Source organism: Conger conger, chromosome 13 (assembly GCF_963514075.1).
Source record: "Conger conger chromosome 13, fConCon1.1, whole genome shotgun sequence".
Lineage (NCBI taxonomy): Eukaryota > Metazoa > Chordata > Actinopteri > Anguilliformes > Congridae > Conger > Conger conger.
Window position 1 is genome coordinate 14,300,264 of NC_083772.1, and position 20,301 is coordinate 14,320,564.

Genomic DNA, 20,301 nt, shown 5'->3' on the forward strand with positions numbered 1-20,301 from the left:
CCCAGAGGTAACATTTAATGGGTTGGAATGTCCTTAAAGATTTCCAGATCAGGAGCAAGAGAAAGAAAGAAAAATAAGCGGTTGGAATGAGCCCTGAAACTCACAATGTCAGAGAGCAGTAAGCCAATCAGATGACAGGAAAGAGGAGTGCAGGACATGAGTGACAGGCTGACAGCATTCCTGTTACATTAAAGCACAGTTTACCCATCCTAGTTCTGGATAGCCCCACCTCCCTCCAGTGAATGAACCAGATTGTCAGTCTTCTTTAATGTTGTACAGAAAGTGTTTGCGTGTACTGTGTGTCTCGTTACGGGATGGTGTGGTTCAGGAGGTTTCGGAGGGCTGGGGTCAGGGTGAACCCGATCACAAAGGGTCCCAGGGCAGCACTAACGGGACGGATCCATTCTGAAGACCATGCGTCTGTGAGGTGGGGACCACAGTCACTGAACCCCCAAGACCTGAGCTGGGCCATCTCATTCTGTCAGGGCCCAGGGGGATGCCTGGCTTTCCTAACAGAGGCCGGCCTCCATTAACATTCACACAGAAAGACAGAAAACCACAGAGACCCGAGTGGCACATCCCAGCCTCAGCAACCGGAGCTGCCGCACGGCTCAGGAAATTAAACTGAAGTTTGCGTCAGTCTGCAGTGTGCTTTTCTTTTTTTTTTTTTGCTTTTTTAAACCGATATTGCAAATCGAGGGATGTCAGGGAAAAACAAGGGCAATTTGATAGGTGACAATTACTAAATGTTGTTCAAACCACAGACCCTTCCCCAAAAATGATGGTTTTCCTGGACAGTCTTGAAATGTAAATGGTGTACCTTGTAAACATGCAATTCTAATTAAAAATGGAATGCTGACACTGTGCCCTTGTTTTAGTGCAAAATCGATTTTTGGGATCTGGATAGGGGAATGAACACAAGCAAATATTTTCATGAGGGCCCCGGTCTTGACAGAAATTCATCTTGTTCCTGCAGAAACTCTTCATGCCTTTCACAGTATGAAGATATAAAAGATTCAACCTGATAATCGCACATTTTCACTTTTCAGTTTATTTGCACAATCAATCAGCACTTGGGGTTCACACTCAAACTGTGTTAGAAAGAGCAAAGAACCTGCAGCTGGCAATGTGAGAGGCCAATCAACATTCCGAAACGTGCATGTCCCAAATACTGCCCGCAAACGTGTGTCTCCGTCACGGCCAGCCAACAATAAACCCGGGGTCACTACTGCGGATGGAAGAACCCTTGAGTATAGGTCCTTCGCGTGTTCGCAACATGGCAACTCCTCGACATTTCACAATTATGGCACCTATTCATGAGCTGTAGCAATGGCATCTTGTAGTACACTGCTTTTAATCAATCACAAAGCCGTGAACGTTACTAAAGCGCCTCATCTCAGCACCCGCTGAGACGAACACGGAAAATGCAAATATGCGCAATTCAAGCTTCTGTGGCAAGTTTGTAAAGTGGTTTCTAAATCACTTCAGGATTGGGAACCATAATTCCTTTGGTATTATGTGATTCACATTTTAGATAAAATTAAAATTATCTAGTGAGCCCTTGGGGGTTACATTACATTAAAATTAATTAGCTGACGCTTTTCTCCAAATCGACTTATAGTTGATTAGATTCAGCAGGGGCCAATTGCCCCTGTAGATGGGGTTAAGGGCCTTGCTCATATTATTGTAATTACACCAAGGCTTGAACCTCCAACCTTCCAGGTCCCAGTCAAGCACCTTAGCCACTTGGCTATACAGTTGGCTAAAACATTTGGTTCTTGAACCAATTTGAACCAAGGGTCAGGGGTTGCCCAGTAGGGGCAGGCGGCTAAAGCTAAGAACCAGGGCTCAAAAACTGATGGTTGCCATGGTTTTTGTTTTTTTTATCAGTTTGCATTAAGGATCTCCAGCAGGGCTAAGATTGGGGCACAGAAGCAGCAGACAAACAACCCCAAAACAAGACTGTGGGAAGCGTAGGAGTCCAGTGAGGAGCACAGGGCAGAGTAGTGTCAAGTAAAGTGGATTCCTGTGCCAGAAATACAGGGAAATCTCAGCCCATCACAAGTGCAGTATTCCAGAACATTCACAGTCCATTTTGGGTTTAATCGTCGATAAACAATGAACAGTTATTTCATCAGGACCTTTTCATATTTATACATTTAAAAAAAATGATTTCAGTCATTTATCATTGTTAGCATTTCTCCAACATTAGAATTTCTAAAAGAAATGGCCTTGCCATTATCTATTAAACAGTTTCGTGTTAAAAAAGCAACAAACAGAAGTTTGTGCCTGTTCTCTTATGTTTTAAAACCTAATTATAGAATTATTAAATGAGCAATTCTTGGAAAGCTACCTGGTACCATGTGCAGTGGCCTGATTGGGTGCACAGTGCCTTCAGGAAGTTCTCACCCTCATTGATCTGTGTTGCAAAGTCAAATTTAAATAACTCCCCTACAATTACACCAATTCTTCTTTTCCCATTTAAGAAACACTATGATGGAAAAATCTAATTAAGTACCTACGTACTCTTTTAAACGCTGCTGGAAAAAAAATCCATCAAATGTGTTAAATATATTGCACTAGTGAAAATCCGAATTAAAAACTGAATAAAATGTTAAGGTGTAAGAGGATAAAATGTGAAAAGGCTGAAGGAGGGTGAATTCTTTCTGAAGCACTGTATAAGGAAAAACTACTTTATGTTCTAAAACCATTTAAAATGTTGAAAAAACTTTTTTTAAGGAGTTACATTTCAATGTATCTAGAATAGCCCTCTTGGTTTACACATACTTTGCATAAACTGCTTATTCTAGATCAGGGGTGTTCACTCATCTGAAAAGTGCCGTTCTGCGTGTAGGCTTTTGTTTTAGCTCAGCACTACCACACTTAATTGAGCTTATTAACTAATCATGGTCTTCAGTCGAGGTGTCTTAGTGCTGGGGTAGAACAAGCACCCACACATTTTAGTTTAAGACTGGACACCCCTGATCTGGACTGATTGGGCGGAACCGCTGTGGCAGTTGGCTGTGGCAGTTATGGAACACTGCTCTCGTGTTACATTCAGATACCAGCTTCCACTTGAATCGATCTTCCACACAGCTAATAAAACTCCATAAAACCCATAAGGGCAGAATGAATTCAGACGCAGTCTCAGCCCTGGTCTTCCGCCCGCCCGTCGTCATTCGTCAGGGGAGCGGCCTTCCTGCGCCAGTCTGAGGCGGGACAGGATGTGCTTTTTGGGGAACTTGAGGGTGGTGCAGCCGAACTGGCTGACCCCGCCGGTGTCCCCCGGGAGCTTCTCCCGCCGCTGCACCCAGCTGCGCCAGCCGGGCTTCCAGCAGTACACGCTGTCATAGAAACGGGCCCCGTTCTCCCCGCCCAGCACGTAGATCCGCCGCTTCCAGCGGGCCACGCCCCCGCCCGCGATGCGCCGCGGTAACCCGGGGAACACCACGGGGCTGGGCGCCCGGTCGCTGCCTCCGCCCCCGCCCCGGTCCGAGCCCACCGCCCCGCCCCGCTCGCCCCCGGACCCCCGGCCCTCCCGGAAGAACAGCACGCGGCCCGTGGCGTCCAGCGGCTCCAGCTGGGTGTAGTTCCCGTCCAGGAACTTGGTGGCGTCGCGCAGGTACCCGCCCACGGCGCAGACCCCGCCCCGCACGGCCACGCCGCCCGCCAGGCAGGTGGCGCCCGAGTCCAGCCCCACGCGGCTCCAGGAGCGGGACAGGGTGTGGTAGATCAGCACGCCCGAGTGCACCACCGCCCGGCTCTCCTCCAGCGTGGTCCCGCCCAGCAGGTAGAGCCGGCCCCGCAGGGCGGCGCAGGCGAAGGAGCGCAGGGGCAGCGGCAGGCGGGGCCCGGGGCCCCAGCGCAGGCCGGACAGCTCCAGGGTCTCGCAGGAGTCCAGCAGGGCGGCCTGGTTGCAGCCCCCCAGGGCGTACAGGGTGTCCCCGCAGCCCAGCAGCCCCAGCATGGCGCGGGGCAGGGCGAGGGAGGGCCGGGGCAGCCAGAGGTCGCGCACCGTGTCGTACTCGTGCACCGAGGAGGACACCTGCCCCCCCCGCAGGATGCCCCCGGCCACGAACAGCCGCCCCCCCACGGCCGTGCAGCCGGGGCAGAGCAGCGAGCCCAGCGCCGCCAGCTTCTCCCACTTCCCCGTGCGCGGGTCGAAGCAGTCCACCGCGAAGTCGCTCTCCTGCAGCGCCTCGTCCTCCCGCGGCTTCAGGTCCACGCACACGATCTTCTTCTCGAACATGCCCTCCCGCGGCCGCAGGGGCCCCGCGGGGCCGTCCCCCAGCCCGGGCCCCAGCTCCTGGGCCAGCCGCAGGCTCTCCTCGGGGGCCAGCAGGCCCGGGCGGAGGTGGCGCAGGAGCTGGGGCATGTGGGGGTATCGCTGGCGGGGCTGGTGCTCGGCCCAGCGGCGGGCCGCGTCGTACACCTCCGCCTCCGACTCCACGCCCAGGCGGTCCGACGCCAGCAGGCTGCCCAGCGTGCCCGGGTCCAGCAGCAGGAAGTCGGTCTGCCGCGCCACGCGGGGGAAGTGCTGCGCCACCAGCCGCAGCGAGGCCCGGAGCAGCAGCTCGTCGTGGTGGGAGCGCGCCAGAGAATACATCCCCAAGCAGTTCTCCACCGACAGGTGCTCAAACAGGAACCTGCAAACACAGCGCCACACGTCAGAGACTCACCTGCTGCAGACGCTATGACAGCCTGTTGTTCTATCTAACCTCAGAGGGCTGTGTCTGTTAAGGTACAGGTGCTCAAACAGGAATCTGCAAACAGCACCAATTAAACCAATTAAACCAGCCAATCACCTGCTGGAGAGGCTATGACAGCATAAAGGCCCATGTTCAATCTAACCTCCAAGTTCATAATTTCCCCATTGCTCAAACATCATGCTGGGCTAGTTGTTGACAATCAAAAAATAATGTGAAAGAAGCTGGAATATATAGCTAATATAACTAATTTAGCAACAGGAACTTAAAAATGAGATGACCAGCAATTGGACTGAGCCTGGGCCTGAACATGTCAAGATGGAAATGGTATCTGAGAGCGCGTATGACAGAATGACATTTTATCTATCTATTTATTTATTTAATGAAATATGTGGCATTAAACATCATTATCAGGATTAAAGCGTCATTAAGTTCCTATGACAGGACAGGACAGGACATTCCCCTCACTGGACCTCCTGCTGCGGGCTGAGCCCTTACCTGGAGCACAGGTCCTGCAGGGGCATCACTTGAAGCCGACTGGCCGCCACGAAAAGGTCCTCCGCTGTGTCCAGACTGAGCCCCGCCTCCCCCGTGTACACAAAATGGATGACCGTCTCCATGACGGACGGCGTCACCTCCTCCAGCCGGATCTCGGTGAGCCGCGACTCCACCAGGGGGCTGGTGAACATGGCGCGGAAATACGGGCTGACGGCCGCCAGGAGAACTCTGGAAGAAAGGAAGAGCGAAGAGCTACAGGCGGGGGGCCGGCATCTGCTGGAGACATGCCCAAAAATACTAGCAATGAAGGGCAGGGTGTTGATTCAAGGGTGTTTGGGGGGGGGGCTGAAGGTTGGTGGTTTAAACCCCAGTGTAACGACAATAAGATCTGGGCAATTGTGGGGGGATCGACCAACTGTATACAGTGCTTAGGTCTGGCTTTGTGTGACAAACCCACCTGTGACACATGAACTTCTTCCCCTCCACCAGGAGAGTCACATCACACAGCTGCTGAGCATCCAGGAGCTGCTTCAGCCCTGAGAGAGGGAGGGAGGGAGGGGGGTGGGAGGGGAGAGGAGAGAGAGAGGATCCAATCGGTGCTCTACAATCAGGACAGATAAATTATGAGACACCTTACCCGGATAACTTCACAGGGACTAGTCCAAAACGCATCACCACTGCCTCACCGTGTGTGATGTAGTTTCCCAGGGGGGTGGTGCTGTCATCCGGAAAGTCTTCCTCCTCTGAGTCGCTGTCAGAGAGGGGCTCCCCGCCCCCCCCATCCCCGTCCTGCCAGGGCTGCGGCCGCCAAGTGGCCCCCACACCCCGAAATGCACTCATCTGATGGGAGGGACAGTGTGCCATCACCAACGGGGAACCGTGTCAGTCGGCACACCTTCAGGTTTAACCACAGCTGGAGTACTCACTTAAGCATTTCGTGGCAAAAACCACACAGGCATGCAGCTAACGAGAGACAACTGCGGCACAGGAAAGAGCTATCAGACGAAACTGGATTTGACTGACAGTTCTGGAAAAAGAATCCCCCCAGCCTCGGGGAACGTAAACTGTGTATAGTTATTAACAGAAACTTGGCAGGAGCGGCCATACTGTGGATTTATTAGCAACCGCCTCCCTACAACTGCACCATTTTATTGGCTGAGTGCATCAGAACTCTTCATCCGGCAGTAATGTCAGCTACAGATATAAAGTTCCACTCACCTTGGCAAGCTAATGTCGGATCGTCTTTCCGTTCACAGTTTGTAACTCGTCTTTTCTGCCTTCTCTCCGGCAGCAGGCTACTTTGTGTTGATGTCCTTTCGGGAGCCGTTAGCTAGTAGGCTAAGATATCGCAGTGGCCGCCCGTGTCCTTCGCCCCCCCGCCACCGTGCAACCTGGCCGTCCTGCGCCGTATGACACCGAGTATCTGGTGCATCACGGCTCATTCCGCATTTCTACAGCTGGGGTGAAGGAGTTCAACCGTTTGCCCGGTACCTTGCCGACAACTGCTTCATTCAGTCACCCTCTAGCTAAGGCACCCTCACGCCGTCCACTATGTATGTCCCTCCTTGCGTCACCCGCGTCTCAGTAAATTAGCCGGAGAGATGCATGTACAGTATTTCCTGTATAAAGAGACAATCGTGTTGTTACTCTTAATTGGCATAGTGATTTAAACGGTCTAATTCCATTAAGCAGACAACAGGCTGGCCATGTCGAAGCGGCACTGCAATGCTTCGGACCTTCTCATTGGTTACCCTCTGACCTATTCTGACGGAAGTGACGCTTTGTTTTGAGTTTACTGACAATAAAAGGAAGCAATGTACCGATAAAAACGTTTTTTTATTCAAGCGTCTACAAAAACCATTATGAACTTAGTAGCCTGAAAGCAATAGAAATATAAATTCGCATCATTCATTTCTGAAACTGATATGTCAAGCCTCAAGCTCATATGACTTTCCAGTTACGATATCTTATTGGTCCCTGGTGTAATCCCGCCCCATGTTATTGAACATGCTTCCGCCAGCAAACATGGCGACCTCCGTGGGCACGCTTATACGACTCGGAGCATCGTTCGTCCTGAAACCGGCTTCGCGGCACTATCCTTGGGTGACCGTGCCATTATTTCCAAGCCGATGTGCACACAATCTCGGAAGTAGCCTGTACGAGCAAGCCCGGGAGAGTTACATTCATAAACCGGACTTGGACATGCGAATGGTTTGCGAAGAGATGGACAAAGTCATTTCTAATGTAGAGAGTCGGAAAGGGGATCTGCAAGGGGCTGACGTCCGTGATATAGTGAGTTTTTTGGGGGGGATGTCAATCACAGGTACTCAACGTTATGCTGTAACTTATTTTCATGAACTTTACCGTTTGATCGTTCCTGTCACATACAACTAGCAAGCTAGGTAGATTTGTGCAGCACCTGTTCTGAGCGGAGTCCTGCGTGTTTGAATGAGCAGAATGGAATGCTACTCTTTTCACTGCCTTTTCAACAATAGCATTTGATAATAATAATCCCAATAGAAACTGACATAGGCCCAATCTACAATACGAACTAAAACATCAAATCAGCACCTATTCGTACATGGTAAAACGGTAACATCCAAACATGTTTACCCCTACATCCACTCACTTTTCTGTAACACGCCATACACATTTGCTACATACACAAATACACAATAGAATCATCGCTGTAATTAAAAACGGCAAATCTAAAAGAAATACACCCTCAAAAGTTGAATAAACACTTTAAATATTCAAACATTTTTATAATACATACCCGTGACTCCCGCTCTCTGTTACACGATGAGATGAGAATATTTGCATTTGGAATACCGGTACTCAACAATTCGGTGCTAGGGCACAGGTTGTTTGGCGTGGGCCCAATGCTGGCATGCTCGTGCCCTACTACATGCGCGCCCACCATACCCCAGGAGGGGGTACGTCTTAGCTCCACCCCCTACGTCCACTCATGAAGCAGGCCACAAGAGTTAGTATGTGAATGGTTAAGTATTGTACAAATGTATTTAGCTCCTTATGTACGTCTATACAAGTAAATACATTTTAATTGTATAATGTGTAGGCCACAGGCAGGGCTGTACGCAGACTTAGGTCAGTGAGGTCAGTGGTGAACCCTAAGGGGATTGGGGGGCATGCTTTTTTTAGACAATTTTAACAATGAAATGCATCAATGTAAATATATTATTAAAATACTGAGGTCAGGACCTCACACACACACACACATACACACGCACACACACACATACACACACGCACACACACGCACACACACACACACACACACACATACACACGCACACACATATACACACATCACCTAAGTGTCCTCAATGGTAGTTACGGGCCTGGCCACAGGCAATCCTGAAAAAACTGGAGGGAATACATCGCTGTGCATGATATGCGTGTAAGAGACAGCTGCTGGTGTCTGCCTTTTTTCAGACTGTGCATCTAGGCATGAGAAAGTGTGTTGCACATAGCAACTGTGTGTCAGACAGGTGTGTGTGTGTGTGTGTGTGTGTGTGACGATGTGTCTGCTGCAGGTGTCAGTGTGGCAGCAGTTGCAGGAGGTCAGGCGGGAGATCTCTGATTTGGAAGCACAGAAGAATGAGATCAGCGCCCAAGTTCGTGCTCTTGTAGTAAGTCAACTACTCCTGGCAGTCACACAAAAAATGGCAAATCTCCAGTATCTGGGTTTCTTTTCATGAACATATTTATTTATATCGCTGCAGAAGTGTGCTGATGAAGGACCTTTGCTCGTAACCTAATAGTTATACAGTGTGAGCTTGCCACCTTTCAAGGATGTTAAGAAAATAAATTATACATATTATGTCATATTCACTTTTTGGTTATGACTTTAGAATTTTATTTAGAAGTTTATTTGGAAATTTTGTTCACTTGTATTTTATTTGGTTGAATTGTTGAATTGGACTGCCATGACTGATGAGTGAAAGAAAATTATTAATCTGTGATTTTGTTTTTATAGGATCAAAATGATAAGAAAGTGCTGCCCACGGTAAGTGTTTCAGAAACAAACACCATCTGCTTATATCTCAGATATGTTGCATCATAGATGTGCTCATTCTACATTGTGGCATGCTACATTTATCTGTTATGTCATTATTAACTGTTGTGGCATTATTCTGTTCAAAAAATTTCGTCGTCAGTTGATGAAGAAAGGAAACTGCTTGTATGTATATGTATGCATATGTAGCAGAAATGCTGTGAATATCGTTCCCCAGTCAGTGCTCTGAATGTTTTAAAGAGGGACACAGTTTTAGAGACTCAAATGCACCATCTAGAGGCAGTGCAGAAACGGCAGCCTGGTTACACTGTTTAAAAAAAAAATTAAAAAAAAATAAAAAAAAATAAAAAATCGAATAAAGTTAAAATGAGACGTGCGTATTACGGTACGTGTCGTCTGCAAGCTTGACGCGGGGCGACATGGCTCAGGCAGTAAGAGCAGTCTTCTGGCAGTTGGCGGGTTGCCGGTTTGATCGCCGGCCCGGGCTGTGTCGAAGTGTCCCTGAGCAAGACACCTAACCCCCAAATGCACCTGACGAGCTGGTCGGCGCCTTGCATAGCAGCCAATCTCCGTTGGTGTATGAGTGTGTGTGTGAATGAGTGAATGAGAAGCATCAATTGTACAGCGCTTTGGATAAAAGCGCTATATAAATGCCTACCATTTACCATTTGACGCGACTCTCCTCCTCAGCTGCCAGAGTATACGCAGGCGAGGGTGAAGGGGCGGGAAATCCGGCTGGGCCTGAACCGGCTGTACCCGCGGGAGACCGAGCTGGAGCAGCAGCACTACCTCCGCGCGCTGCGGCTGCCCAACACCACACACCCCAGCGTGGTGAGGAGCCGGGCCCCGAACCTCACACTCTGAACCGCTGACACGCCTCGGGAGTTCATAACACTGACACGAGTAAAGCGACGGGCTGACGCTCGACTTAAACTGCAGGAAGTTCATGAACGTTCTATTGTCGCCCGATACGGACTGTGGTTGTTGTCCTTCACATGAAAAAGCACTCCAGTTTCCCAGAGAATAAACCTAATGTCACTGTGACCAGCAACAGTCATTGCATGTCATGCTGCTTTTAACTGGCCTTTAGGTACTTATTTGCTGAGTGACACAGAAACTCTTTCATGTTAAATAATATTACACACTTATCCGCATAGAGATAATGGCACATTTATTCGTGAAGGTACAGATACACTCTGACACCTGGGAAGTTATCTGACAATGGACAATCTAGATCATTTGCGCATAGGGATGCTGATTGGTGCTGATTGGTGCACTTGTTTTCTGAGAGCTACTGAAATGTGAAGCGAGAAACGTCTTTTGTTTGCCATATGAAACACTTTATGTAGTGTATCTAAGTGTATAGAATGTCTTTGGTTCTTTTATTGAAATTCAACCTGTTTCTGCTTTCAGCCAATAGGAGATGAGAGCCAGGCTAGAGTGGTTGACCTGATTGGAGAGAAGCCAGGTAAGGTGGGAACAGAACCCACCCACATATCTTGGGGAAGATATGTTCATATGCTGTTTGCTGCCGTCTCTGACTCTTACTGTGATTATAAAATAGCTTTTATGTTGGAGAGAAAGTATGATGCAGTTTATTTCTGTTCCGTTTCTTCCTCCAGAGTTTGACTTCAAAGTAAAGGGACACCTGGAGATCGGGGAGAACCTGGACCTCATCAGGCAGAGGTCAGAGTTCATGGCAGTGTGCTTGTCTCCCATTGCCCCCTCCTGTCTCTCCATCCATTTCCTGTGGCAGCCAGATAATTCAGTCAGCATGCAGACTTACAAAGGAATCATTCCTACAAATAGTGGTCTCCTTCCCACTGTGTTGCTCCTTCTGTCATAAATGAAAGTACCTGATTCCACCACTAGGTGGCAATTCATTAAACCAAAAGCCCAAGCATTTATTGTTTTGTTTCTCATGTGTTAAAGTACTGATTAACATTTTTGTTTTATTTTCTTACTAAATGTTCTGAATTTGTTTGAAGGTCAGGCAAACAGTTTGGATGTTTTGGTAATGCTTTACTTGAATCCCTCGGCATAAGGCTGTCAAAAACTGTCATACTTTTATCTGTAAATGTTATGACAGATGTCACTGTCATAAGATTGACTGAAAAAGGGTATGACATTTTTATTTAATTTGACATAACCTGACATAATCTGTTATGCCATCTTGAGACAGCTGATATGTCAACCTTAAGGCAAGAGGTTCAAGTAAAATGTTACCGATAAGTTTTACAGATGATGCGGTCATTGCGGTGTGTGAGAGGCTTTGTTTACCTGCCAGGATGTTGTCTTTGACTTTTTAATGCCTGAATATGTAATGATTTTGTGTGTTTTTTTTATTATTTATATATATTTTTTGTAATTTTGCATGACTTCATGAGTTCGATGCTAGTGTATGAGCGCTCTCTCTCACTCTCTCTCTTTCACTCTCTCTTACTCTTACCCTGTGCCACTCTGTCCCTTTCCCACCCTCCCTTTCCCTCCCTCCCTTTCCCTCTCCCTCTCTCCCTCTCTCCCTCTCTCCCTCTCTCCCTCTCTCTCTCTTCTCTCTCTCTCTCTCTCTCTCTCTCTCTCTCTCTCTCTCTCTCTCTGTCTCTCTGTCTCTCTGTCTCTGTCTGTCTGTCTGTCTGTATAGCAGCCTGGGGGTGTCATTAGCAGATAGCTGGTTAATACTGTATGAGCTGTTTGCTGTGCATCTCTGCCCCCTGGCCCTCTGTGCTTGGTTGCCAGCTGTGAGCCGATATCCTGGCGACGGCACGCCCGCGTCATTGAGCTGTTCCTCGCATGCCATCCCTTTGTCCCTAATTACCCACAATCCTCCCCTTTGTCTCTCGCCAGCTCGCTGTTCTGTAGAGACCTGAGTGACCCAAGTGTAGGTGTGCCACTGTCGTTTCCTTCAAATGATCTTTCTGCGAATTACAATTGTGATATGCAGTTGCAGTCTGTCATCTGCTATCCAAGCATATGGAGTTGGAGTTCAATCACTGCTCATCTTCGATGTGCTGTAGGTGTGATCTTAACCACTGCCCCTGGAACTGTGGAATTAAAATGGCCCCAAAATATCACTGACCCGCCATCATTTTTCACCGTGGGTGTGAAGTGTCTGTGATATTATGCATCTCTGTTTCAACCACAAACATGCCGATGTTGTATCAGACCAAAACAAGTATTTTTGTGCATTGCCAGTCAGGGGTGCCAATAACTCTGGAGCTCTTATGTCACTGGTTCTGAATGTCAGCCTGCTGAATACTCCTCTAGTATGTAGCCGAGATGCTAACTCTTGGTGTTGAGAATTCATACACTGGAAAATTTAGCTGATGTGTAAATTTGGTCTTAAGTGTAGTCCATCTGCGCCTCTCCATCCATTCCCCTTCCTGTCTCGCTCACCCTTTCAGTGTTCTCCTCTTTCAGTCAGTCTGCATAAATCCACTCTCCCTCCATCTTTGTCACTGACAGAGTGCTGGGTCCTCAGGCTAGAGAACCACAGGGTCTGCTTGCAGCCTCCAGGAGCTGAATAGGCCAGCTCTAGTCTGGAAGTGAATGAGGAGCTAAGATGAGCTGAACTGCCTGTTTTCATTATCAGAGGGTCTTTCATACGTGGCTCTGTCTGTCTGTCTGTCTGTCTGGCAGGCGGCTGGCGCATGTGTCGGGTCACAGGTCGTACTACCTGAGGGGGGCCGGGGCTCGGCTCCAGCTGGCACTGCAGAACTTTGCCCTGGACCTCCTGATGCGGCGGGTAGGTCCGTCCGTCCGTCCATCCGTCTGTCTGTCTGCCTGTCTGCCTCTCTGTCTGCCTGTCTGCCTGTCTGCCTGTCTGTCTGTCTGCCTGCCTGCCTGTCTGCCGTCTGCCTCTCTGTCTCTGTTGATATTTGATATTGTACACAGGCATGCATGCATGCATGCACATATACAATACCTACAGAGAGCATTCTAAACCCTCTTGAACATTTTGACCGATACCATCACATTTTAACGCAATGGTTATTTTTCTTTCCAATTAATCCAACAAAAATTGAATTTATTCAATGGCATTTCTCTTTTACAAAAATATTCACCCTTCTCAATACTTTTATACATGCCTTAATAATCTTTGCCCTAATTGTAAATGGAAAGGCTTTGCACTTCGAACCGGCAATTGTCAACTCCCATACACAGATATTTGTAATTAATTGCCTATATCCAACTGTCTGTATGTGTGTATATAACCGTGAGTATACACATTTCAATAGTTGAATATGCCTGTGTGTGTCCGTCTGTGTTGAGTCTGTTGAGCTCAGCGAATAAAGTGCACTCTCTCTCCCTCAGGGTTTTGTGCCCATGGTCGTCCCAGATATGCTGAGGGGGGCGGTGTTCGTAAGTACTGGCATCTTTTATTTGGGTACCCCTGCACTCAGTGCTGTCTGAGGGGGGCAGATCCTGGCCTGAAACAGGTGTGCTGTGTGTAAGACTACCAAAGCTCTTTATTCATGCCCCCCCCCCTCTCATCCCTCAGGAAGGCTGTGGAATGCAGCCTCGTGCTCACCAGTCTCAGGTGTACTCCATCGACCCCGCCCGCTTCACTGACCTCAACCTGGCCGGCACGGGGGAGGTGGGCGTAGCAGGTGTGATGGTGGGGCTCTGGGCGGGTTGGGGTTTGGATGGGTGGGGCTCTGGGTGGGTGGGGGTTTGGGCGGGTGGGGGTTTGGGCAGGTGGTCTGTATGGTAGGGCAGAGGCTGAAGTGCAGGGGCTGATTTATGTATTGGGGTGGGTGGTTGGGTGAGTGTTCTGGTTCGGTAAGAGTGGGTGAACGCAGGAACGGCTCCATGGGGTACAGTAACTGTTACTCTCCCACATTTGGTCTCCAGAGGCTGCTCAGAGCTGAGCTTGCTTCATGCGGTGTAAAGTTGCTATGAAACTGAGCTACAGAATCAGCCATCTCAGCCATCTCAGCCAACGAGGGATCGTTGTGTGCTTCTTATGTACCATCGAATTATGGATAGTCTCAGAATTTTTAAGCCATGCGCTTTTTCTGTTTCTCAAGTAAAATTCTAGATGTACTCATGGATCACAGGATGTTTATATCATAAACCGCAGTGTTCTCACATATATATGAGAAGAAAATACCCATTTACATTCTTTTGGATTTATTTGACCTGTGATTTGTACGTTTGCCCATATATGCAAGGGTACACAGCAGTGTGGTGTAGTGTTGCTCTGTCTTACACCTTCTGCCTGATTTCTCCAGGTTATTTTATGGACCACGCTGTGAACCACAACGACCTGCCTGTCCGGTGAGCTGCTCTAGACCTCTCTATGCTAGTTTAGCTGTTACAGTACTGCTCTAGACCTCTCTATGCTAGTTTAGCTGTTACAGTACTGCTCTAGACCTCTCTATGCTAGTTTAGCTGTTACAGTACTGCCCTAGACCTCTCTATGCTAGTTTAGCTGTTACAGTACTGCTCTAGACCTCTCTATGCTAGTTTAGCTGTTACAGTACTGCTCTAGACCTCTCTATGCTAGTTTAGCTGTCACAGTACTGCTCTAGACCTCTCTATGCTAGTTTAGCTGTTACAGTACTGCTCTAGACTTCTCTATGCTAGTTTAGCTGTTACAGTACTGCTCTAGACCTCTCTATGCTAGTTTAGCTGTTACAGTACTGCTCTAGACCTCTCTATGCTAGTTTAGCTGTTACAGTACTGCTCTAGACCTCTCTATGCTAGTTTAGCTGTTACAGTACTGCTCTAGACCTCTCTATGCTAGTTTAGCTGTTACAGTACTGCTCTAGACCTCTCTATGCTAGTTTAGCTGTTACAGTACTGCTCTAGGCCTCTCTATGCTAGTTTAGCTGTTACAGTACTTCTCTAGACCTCTCTATGCTAGTTTAGCTGTTACAGTACTGCTCTAGACATCTCTATGCTAGTTTAGCTGTTACAGTACTGCTCTAGACCTCTCTATGCTAGTTTAGCTGTTACAGTACTGCTCTAGACCTCTCTATGCTAGTTTAGCTTTTACAGTACTGCCCTAGACCTCTCTATGCTAGTTTAGCTGTTACAGTACTGCTCTAGACCTCTCTATGCTAGTTTAGCTGTCACAGTACTGCTCTAGACCTCTCTATGCTAGTTTAGCTGTTACAGTACTGCTCTAGACTTCTCTATGCTAGTTTAGCTGTTACAGTACTGCTCTAGACCTCTCTATGCTAGTTTAGCTGTTACAGTACTGCTCTAGACCTCTCTATGCTAGTTTAGCTGTTACAGTACTGCTCTAGACCTCTCTATGCTAGTTTAGCTGTCACAGTACTGCTCTAGGCCTCTATATGCTAGTTTAGCTGTCACAGTACTGCTCTAGGCCTCTCTATGCTAGTTTAGCTGTTACAGTACTGCTCTAGACCTCTCTATGCTAGTTTAGCTGTTACAGTACTGTTCTAGACCTCTCTATGCTAGTATATTGAGTTGTGTGGCTGTGTGTGGGTTGCAGGACAGTTTGCTGCAGCACGTGTTACCGGGCAGAGACAGACACTGGAAAGGAGACCTGGGGTCTGTACCGAGTGCACCACTTTAACAAGGTGAGCCTGGCCCCACTGGTCTATCCATGTGTCAGTGTGACAGGGTGTATACACAGCTCTGGTCTGTTAAAGTATTAGTTCCTCATTTGTCTGTACTCTGTATCGTATTAATGAGGCAGTGGAGATTTGCCACTGTGTACTCGGGGTATCAGTCCATTGGAGGTATGTTAATATGTAAAGTGTAATGTGTTGTGTGAGTGTAGCATGTGGCGGTTTCACAGTACAGACTGAGTGTCTGTAGGTACTGTCCCAGGGTCACGAGTGTTTTTACACACAGTGGTTGTGGGCAGGTTGCATTGGGGAGGACTGAAGGTGGCAGGAGTGCATGTGCTCATGCAGTCTGGGTGCAGGTAGAGATGTTTGGAGGGATGGTTCTCATGTTGTCTGGGTACAGGTAGAGATGTTTGGAGGGATGGTTCTCATGTCGTCTGGGTGCAGGTAGAGGTGTTTGGAGGGATGGTTCTCATGTAATCTGGGTGCAGGTAGAGGTGTTTGGGGTGATGGTGCTCTGGGTACAGGAAGAGATGTTTGGAGGGATGGTTCTCATGTTGTCTGGGTGCAGGTAGGGGTGTTTGGGGTGATGGTGCTCATGTCGTCTGGGTGCAGGTAGGGGTGTTTGGGGTGATGGTGCTCATGTCGTCTGGGTGCAGGTGGAGGTGTTTGGAGGGATGGTTCTCATGTCATCTGGGTGCAGGTAGAGGTGTTTGGGGTGATGGTGCTCTGGGTACAGGAAGAGATGTTTGGAGGGATGGTTCTCATGTCGTCTGGGTGCAGGTGGAGGTGTTTGGGGTGATGGTGCTCATGTCGTCTGGGTGCAGGTAGGGGTGTTTGGGGTGATGGTGCTCATGTTGTCTGGATGCAGGTGGAGGTGTTTGGGGTGATGGTGCTCATGTCGTCTGGGTGCAGGTGGAGGTGTTTGGGGTGATGGTGCTCATGTCGTCTGGGTGCAGGTGGAGGTGTTTGGGGTGATGGTGCTCATGTCGTCTGGGTGCAGGTGGAGGTGTTTGGGGTGATGGTGCTCATGTCGTCTGGGTGCAGGTGGAGGTGTTTGGGGTGATGGTGCTCATGTCGTCTGGGTGCAGGTAGGGGTGTTTGGGGTGATGGTTCTCATGTCGTCTGGATGCAGGTAGGGGTATTTGGGGTGATGGTGCTCATGTCGTCTGGGTGCAGGTAGAGGTGTTTGGGGTGATGGTGCTCATGTCGTCTGGGTGCAGGTAGAGATGTTTGGTGTGACAGCAGATGAGACAGGTGAGGAGAGCTCCCAGCTGCTGGATGAGTTCCTGTCTCTGCAGATGGAGATCTTCTCTGCCCTGGAGCTGCACTACAGGTGAGTATGCCTCTGCAAAGTGTGTGTGTATGTTTATGTACTGTATGTATGTGTGTGTGTGTGTCTCACTCCCATGCTCTTTCTCTGTGTGCAGGGTGCTGGACATGCCCACTCAGGAGCTGGGCCCCCCCGCCTACAGGAAGTTTGACATTGAAGCCTGGATGCCCGGACGGGGCAGCTTCGGAGAGGTGGGCATGTCACCATGGTCTAATGACCTCTGTCCATAACAATAAGACAATGGAAGAGCAATTACAGTGTATTTACTGTTAATTATGACACCTTACTGTGCAGTCACTGTTTTATCTATTTAAACCAAAGCCATTCATAATATCTACAAACTGTGAAACAGAGAGCTTATTTCGCTGCAATGTGGAGATATGGTGCTTTTGGGCTGTGGCTGCATCGCCTTTTGTCCTGAGATGGTGAAGTGCAGCCGTTTTTGCCTGGTCAGCCGGTCCCTGCAAGGCTGAGCAGTAACCTGGGCCTTCTCACCTCAGATCTCCAGCGCGTCCAACTGCACAGACTACCAGAGCCGGCGCCTCAGCATTGTGTACAAGAAGGAGGCTGGGAGCCTACACTACGCCCACACGGTGAGAGAGGGAGAGAGACAGAGAGAGAGACAGAGAGACAGAGAGAGAGGGAGTGTGGAGAGAGCGAGAGAGACAGAGCGAGAGACAGAGCGACAGAGAGAGAGAGAGATGCTCAGAATCTCTCAGAACATTTCTGAATTACTCAGAATGGAGTGTGACCTTGTTTCATACAAATATATATTTATTTAAAAAATGTAACTGCATTCATGTACTGTAATAAAGCCCTTTTGCTGAGTGGGGGGGGCAGGATCCAATGAGAAAGTAGAAAAGCCCTCACAAAAGTATTCAGATCCCTACCTGCCGCTGCCTTGCTCTGTGAATCAAACATCATGTGAATGAATATGTATGATCTACAGCTTACTCAAACTGTCAAAGCAAAAATGTATTTCTGTCATGTACAGAAATGAATTAAAAACAACATGGTCTTGATTGCCTAAGTATTGAGGCAAACATAAATTCAGTCAGGTGCAAATAAATCATCATTTTTCTTTATATATGTGTTTTTAAAAATAAATATATAGTCATTACATTACATTACATTATTGGCATTTGGCAGACGCTCGTATCCAGAGCGACGTACAGTTGATTCAACTAAGCAGGAGACAATCCTCCCCTGGAGCAATGCGGGGTTAAGGGCCTTGCTCAAGGGCCCAACGGCTGTGCGGATCTTATTGTGGCTACACCAGGATTAGAACCACCGACCTTGCGGGTCCCAGTCATTTACCTTAACCACTGCGCTACAGGCCGCCCCATCATAGTCCCTTCATCAGGTTATCCAGGCTTCATCCAATTTGGGGGTAAAGTTATACTTCATTTAAGTGCAGATCAGGAGAAAAGGAATGAAATCTTCACCCACTGAATATGTCAATTTTGTAGAAGTTCAAGTTGATAATTTGCGCAGGTGTATCATAGCTGCTAGCACTGTGGGTGAAGTGCGTGCTCAGGGTGCTCAGTGTTCTGAGTGGTTCTGTCTGTCTGTCCTGGCCCAGGTGAACGCTACGGCGTGTGCCATCCCCCGCACCATCATCGCCATTCTGGAAACTCATCAGACCAAGGTACACTTACAGACAGACACGCGCGCACACACACTCACACACACATACACACATACACACACACACACGCTCACCCACACATACACACACACACACGCTCACACACACACACACACACACATACACACACACACACACACATGCACACACACACTCATGCACACACACACATACACACACACACGGTCACACACGCACGCACACACACAGTCACACACACTCTCAAACACACACCCATGCATATATGCATGCACACTGTACATTCGCACTCACAATGGATGTATTGTCCGATGCTTCCATGAAATAAATAATATATGAGCCACTATGCTGTATGTCACCTGCCTTTATTCCCATTCTCTCTCATAATTATAATGAGCTTTATTTGGATGCCAATTATACACTTATGCCATCAAAGCATGTGCTGAACAATAACAGCTAACACAAACAGCATCTGTATCTAAGAGGCATCTACATTACAATAGCCATGGAACATACCCTGAATAGATCATTATTCTGTGAATGTGGCAAATGACAACATCCTCTGTCGCTCTCTCTCCCCCTCCTCCCTCCACCAAAACCAGGACGGGACAGTACGAGTGCCCCGTGCCTTACAGCCCTACGTGGGGTCGGAGGTCATTGAGAAGCCCAAATACTCTCCTCTGGAATACATTGGGCCAAACCAACCACAGCGCCCACCCCGTCCGGCCCCCAAACCCAGATGACATGAGTTGACCCAAAGGCCGCCGTGAATACTGGACTCAACCAATCTCCTCCCTATAAAGGGGTGTTTACTGTTTCCATTCATACCTACATTGTTCCTTCCGGATACCTGATCAAGTGTGTATAAATATATAAATTCAGATATTGCACTGTGTTAGCGTATGCAGCAATGTAATAAAACCCATTCCAATCTAGGCATTATATATCTGTCGTTCTTGACACCGAACGACCGGTGTCTAGCAGCTAGTGCTGAATTTGGACTTTAGTGGGAGTCCCACAGTGTAACTTGAGGGAGGGTTGTGGTCTGGAGAGTTTCCCCCGTTTTGTTGGAGAGCTGCTCCTGTAGTCGGTCCGGCAGTGGCTGCACCCAGGAGAGCCGTCTTCCTCACAGTGACTGCGCACTGCTTCACCAGGGAGAGCAGCTTTCCCCGCAGTGACTGCGCACTGCTTCACCAGGGAGAGCCACATTCCCCACAGTGACTGCACACTGCTTCACCCGGGAGAGAAGCTTTCCTCACAGTGACTGCACACTGCTTCACCAGGGAGAGCCCCTTTCCCCACAGTGACTGCTCACTGCTTCACCAGGGAGAGCCCCTTTCCCCACAGTGACTGCGCACTGCTTCACCAGGGAGAGCCCCTTTCCTCACAGTGACTGCGCACTGCTTCACCAGGGAGAGCCCCTTTCCTCACAGTGACTGCGCACTGCTTCACCAGGGAGAGCCCCTTTCCTCACAGTGACTGCGCACTGCTTCACCAGGGAGAGCCCCTTTCCCCACAGTGACTGCGCACTGCTTCACCAGGGAGAGCCCCTTTCCTCA

At 48.6% G+C, this 20,301-nt stretch overlaps 2 protein-coding genes across 3 annotated transcripts; one reads left to right on the forward strand and one right to left on the reverse strand.

Annotated features, from left to right (window-relative positions):
- Positions 1–1,035: 1,035 nt before the first annotated feature.
- si:dkey-260j18.2 (uncharacterized protein LOC325231 homolog) lies at positions 1,036–8,124 on the reverse strand. Of its 2 annotated transcripts, none has more exons than XM_061217839.1 (6): positions 7,981–8,124; positions 6,423–6,661; positions 5,891–6,044; positions 5,662–5,740; positions 5,205–5,432; positions 1,036–4,646 (listed from the first exon to the last, which is right to left on the reverse strand). In XM_061217839.1, the coding sequence occupies exons 3-6, from the start codon at positions 6,042–6,044 to the stop codon at positions 3,176–3,178; spliced, it is 1,932 nt and encodes a 643-aa protein (XP_061073823.1). In that variant the 5' UTR covers positions 6,423–6,661; positions 7,981–8,124; the 3' UTR covers positions 1,036–3,175. The 2 variants fall into 2 exon arrangements, with proteins under 2 accessions (XP_061073823.1, XP_061073824.1); XM_061217840.1 differs by having other exon boundaries at positions 6,423–6,823.
- sars2 (seryl-tRNA synthetase 2, mitochondrial) lies at positions 7,214–19,677 on the forward strand. Its single transcript, XM_061217851.1, has 16 exons — positions 7,214–7,496; positions 8,762–8,857; positions 9,205–9,234; positions 9,934–10,074; positions 10,657–10,711; positions 10,866–10,929; positions 12,880–12,985; positions 13,555–13,602; positions 13,742–13,850; positions 14,475–14,520; positions 15,704–15,791; positions 17,006–17,118; positions 17,213–17,306; positions 17,616–17,708; positions 18,698–18,763; positions 19,345–19,677. Exons 1-16 carry the CDS (start codon positions 7,230–7,232, stop codon positions 19,483–19,485), a joined length of 1,557 nt encoding a protein of 518 aa, XP_061073835.1. The 5' UTR covers positions 7,214–7,229; the 3' UTR covers positions 19,486–19,677.
- The last annotated feature ends 624 nt before the right edge of the window (positions 19,678–20,301 follow it).